General features: G+C 42.0%; 1 protein-coding gene across 1 annotated transcript in view; it reads right to left on the bottom strand.

The window, feature by feature from the left end:
* ZBTB41 (zinc finger and BTB domain containing 41) overlaps positions 1-3,457 on the bottom strand; it is a 46,050-nt gene extending 42,593 nt beyond the window's left edge. The window contains exon 1 of the mRNA XM_007459662.1: positions 2,266-3,457. Coding sequence (XP_007459724.1) covers positions 2,266-3,388 — 1,123 coding nt within the window. The 5' untranslated portion in view covers positions 3,389-3,457. The remainder of the gene's footprint in view (positions 1-2,265) is intronic.
* Between the last annotated feature and the right edge of the window lie 884 nt (positions 3,458-4,341).

Here is a 4,341-nt window from a genome sequence, read left to right as displayed (position 1 = left end):
ATTTCCTACACACCTAAATTTCACACGATATTTTAAGTGATTCACAAGGACTATCCCATTTAATCCTCAAAGTAACCCCCATGAGAAGGTACCATTAGCATCATCCCACTCTATCTGTGAGGAAACAAAAGTACACACACAGGTTAAGCAACTCACATAAGACCTGGATTCAAAAATGCAGGCAGTCTGACATCACCACAGCTCATACTTTGTAACCAATATGATAAAATCACAATCTCAATCTCTTGCTTGCTCTCTTTCTCTGTACTGGGGAAAAGCCAGCAAGCCCCAACGAAGCTAAGCAAGAGAGGGGCTCAATAAGAGGGGTATAACGTAAAATACATTCAGGAAAGAGGCTGGAAATAAGCTGACAATGTGCCCTACTGATTCCCACAATTATCTGATTATCTGAACTGAATTTGGTCAAAAAAGCTGCAAAACGCCTTCCTCTTAGTACATTAGGACCTTGACCTTGATCACACTCTTTCCCCAAATAGTGTGCACAGAACTCTACTTTCCTGGGAGTTTCCAAGGAAAACCCCAAAAGTGTCTAGTGGTAAAATTATTTGAGGAAATGCCAGGTTAAGTAAAATGAACAGGTTTCTTTACTAAAGAATTTGAGAGCATTAATACAGATAGAGGAGTATAGTTATCCCCGTCTTACCTGAACACAGAACCCCTTGCTCATAACATATCTCACAGGCCTAGTTAGTGTTCGATAGGACAGTTTGAGGCCTACAATGCCATTTTCAAACTGACCCTTGCCCACACACCTCAAGTCAAATTAGGTCAAATTAAGGTGTAATACAGGAAGCATGTGCTAAAAATACAAAGTCTAAAAAAGAGACTCAACTGGAAAGATGAAATGTTGTCAGGTATCTCAATTCAAAGATGTTGTTCTCGTGTCTATACCCCTCACAGCGTCTGTTCACAGCTCTTCAAGAGCATTTACCAACCTGAGTTTAACACGCTACTTGTATCCGCACACTCTTCCAACTGACCTACTCAAAAAAAGTTGTTTTATTCATTTGTATAGAAACTTAAACACAGTAAAAATAACAATAATTATTAAATTGGATTGCCAAAAGCATTCTGATTTAGAAAAAAATATTCAAAGGCATAAGAAAAAGCAAAAAGACGTTACCACTGCTATGCCATAGTTTATACTATCGAATATTTTGAGAGCAAATAATTACCAATGTCTATGTAAATGCAAATGTAACCAATTTCCACCTATGCCAATAACAAGTAACTCAACACTCCAAGACACATTGGGATATATTAAACTGTATAAGTAATTTTACAAGGTCAAATTACACTTATCTCTTCTTTTTATCATTCTATGCGGTCGAATATATTTCCCAATTTCATAACTTTGATTTATATGTAAATAGCTGAACTGCTGCAATTTAAAAGTTCACATTAGAAAGTCCATATAAGACACCTCCAAAAATTATTTTACTAGCAAATATTAGATCTCTTGAAAGTAAATATTCACTGATAAAATTTTAACTTAAGGTTAGAGACATTTCCTACATAGGCTTTTTTTTTTTTTTAACATCTTTATTGGGGTATAATTGCTTTACAATGGTGTGTTAGTTTCTGCTTTATAACAGAGTGAATCAGTTATACACATAGGCTTTTTAATAAAGAAAAAGTTGATATATTCATTATTATAATAACCCAAGAATACTATTAGGCTACTTCCTTAAGTCTCTGTCTACAGAATGAAATTACATTTAGCACAGTTTTATTCCTAACTATGTATTAGACTAATCTGAAACATCCCAATTCTAAACAGTACTGGATACTGGAAAAGTGACTGTATTTATGACTCACATATTACCCTGCTCAAGGGGAAATAGTATACAAATTATTAAATTATATCTAATTAACCTAATTCAATTTTCTATAATGACTCAAAAATATCAATTACCTATGAAATTAAATTCACATATAAATCAAAGCTCTACATTCCTAATTATTGATACTCTGGAATTTTTCACACTAAATACAGGAACTAATGATCTGTCACCTACTGCCAAGACATGAGGAAGAGAAAATAAAGGGTAATATAAATACTTAATTCCTGAATCACAACAAACCTATAATAACAGGATAAAATATGTATCAAAAATCAGATATCCTCCCTACTTAAGTTTTCTTTTTAAAAGTTACTTTCAAAGTTTAGTTTCCAACTATCACCTTTAAAATATCCATGAAAAGTAAGTTATTAGAGACAGGAAACAAGCTTTCTTTTCTTACCTATGCGGTCAAATGTCTTATCGCATTTGGGACACTGCAATATTTTTTTGTTACTGTTCTGAATGACTACAGGGGTTAATCCATCATGAATGCTTCCGACAGAATCTCCAGCCTCAGGCTCCTCTTCTGCATCATGGGGATCCTTTTCACTGTGCTCTTCAATGTCAGAGTATTCATCTGACATTTCCTCCTCTAGCTCATCCTCTTCAGCATTACATTCACTGCCGGGATCCTCAGAATCATTTCTATCTGACTTTTCCTTATCAAAACTGTCTTGATTCAAATTGTCTGACCCATCACCACTTTCTTGTTCATCATCACTAGTGTCATCAAACTTAACAGGGCACTTCCGATTCCGTTTTGATCTCCTTGTGGAAAAACTTCTCTCCAGCATTTTTAACCCATGCTTTTTCCCTAATAAAAGGGATCTATGGGTTTTCGCCAAATGATTCTCTAAAGACTTCTTATAACAAAAATGTCTACTACAGAATTTACACTGATGATTACTCGACAGTCTTCCAGTTAACTCACTTAGTGTTTCTTCTGGTGATGATTTTTCAGTTAGCTCAGACTGAAAAGTGGCAACATTTTCGTTATTTAGCAGCTTAACTGCATCTATAATATCCAGGAATTTTGCAGCCTCTAAAACAAGTGGGATTTCATATTTGTACACAAAAAATTCTGATGTGTAAAGAAATTCAAGCAAATGCTGAAAAACAGAGTGAGTTACGTGATCCAGGGTGACAACATCCGTGCTTGGATTTTTGCTCAAACACGCATGAAAATAACTACTGCCAACAGCAACGACGACTTTGTGCGCACTAAATTCTTTTCCTTCTACTATGATAAGTAAGTCACAGAAAGACGGCTGCTTCTGCCTATCATCATTTAAATACTTCAGCAAGTTCTTATTGTACTGCAAAGAACTCAGAAGTTTTCTCTGATCCGGAGAGGGAGGAAGTTCCTGGTAACAGCGAAGAGCTTCGGGAGCCGGTCTTTCCGTGGAATGAGTGTAGGTTACTTGCTCACACTCCACTGCAACATTTCCTTCCGAAGAATCTTTATGGTAGCCTAGATGGATCTTCTCGTCAAGATGTGAAGTAACCTTTCTCCTTTTCTTCATTGCAGTACAACGGTATCAGAACAAGAAACTTCATAAGTGTCTTGAGGGATTTATAAAGGAAAACTAGATTGTCTTGGATAACAGCTTCTGGAGGGGCGTGCCCGAGGGTTGCATGGTCTGCGAAAAGAGTTAAGAACCATGAAAAATAACTGCATGGACAAGCGATCCTAAATCATTCGCGGCATTGTCAACAAATCCTTCCTAAACGAGAACTAAATTATGATAAAGTCACCGCTTCCACTCATTCGTGGCTGAGATTTTAGGGCGGAGAACAAGGAGGGCTGGGTTAGAAAACACAGCCAACAAAAGAATTTTAAAGGAGGCAGAGCACACCTTGCAGGCCCGATTCCCGAACCGGGTAGGAGAAAGTGGGGCAGAAGGGGAGGCTCCGCGGAGCCCGCCGTGGGTGCAGGTCGAGGCGGCCACCTTCGCGGTGCAGGGGCGCCGGGACAGTGACAACCAGGCCGTCGCGGCCGCGGAACCCACATCCCCCATTAATACGCTTCCCAGGGGCTGCTAGGCGCACCTCCTCGGGGCCGGCGAGCGTCCAAATGCTGGAGGCGCCCGGCGGGACGGCCCCGGGAGGCGCGGAGAGGAGAGCGGGTCACCCGGGGGACGGCCGCCGGAGCAGAGCCTCCTCAGGCCCCGCCGGGTGGAGACCGCGCCGCCGAGGGCTCCCCCGCCGCCCGCCAACCCGCTCCCCGCGCAGACGCCCCGCGCGTCCATTACCGGGAACCCAGGGCTACCCGTTGGCTCCCGGACGCTGAGCTTCACTCCGGGCGCGCTGGCTCTGGCGCCGACCCACTTCCGGGTTCAGCCCCCGGCCCCGCCCGCCCTTCCCCTCTTGACGCCCTGCCGCCGCCGCCGCAGCCACCGAGCACGTCAACCGCGCGCGCAGCCTCTCGGCCGCCAGACACCCAGCGCGCGACCCTGCGCCGGCACTGCGCATGTGC

Source organism: Lipotes vexillifer, unplaced genomic scaffold (assembly GCF_000442215.2).
Source record: "Lipotes vexillifer unplaced genomic scaffold, Lipotes_vexillifer_v1.1 scaffold830, whole genome shotgun sequence".
Lineage (NCBI taxonomy): Eukaryota > Metazoa > Chordata > Mammalia > Artiodactyla > Lipotidae > Lipotes > Lipotes vexillifer.
This window is presented reverse-complemented; position numbering and strand designations above follow the sequence as displayed.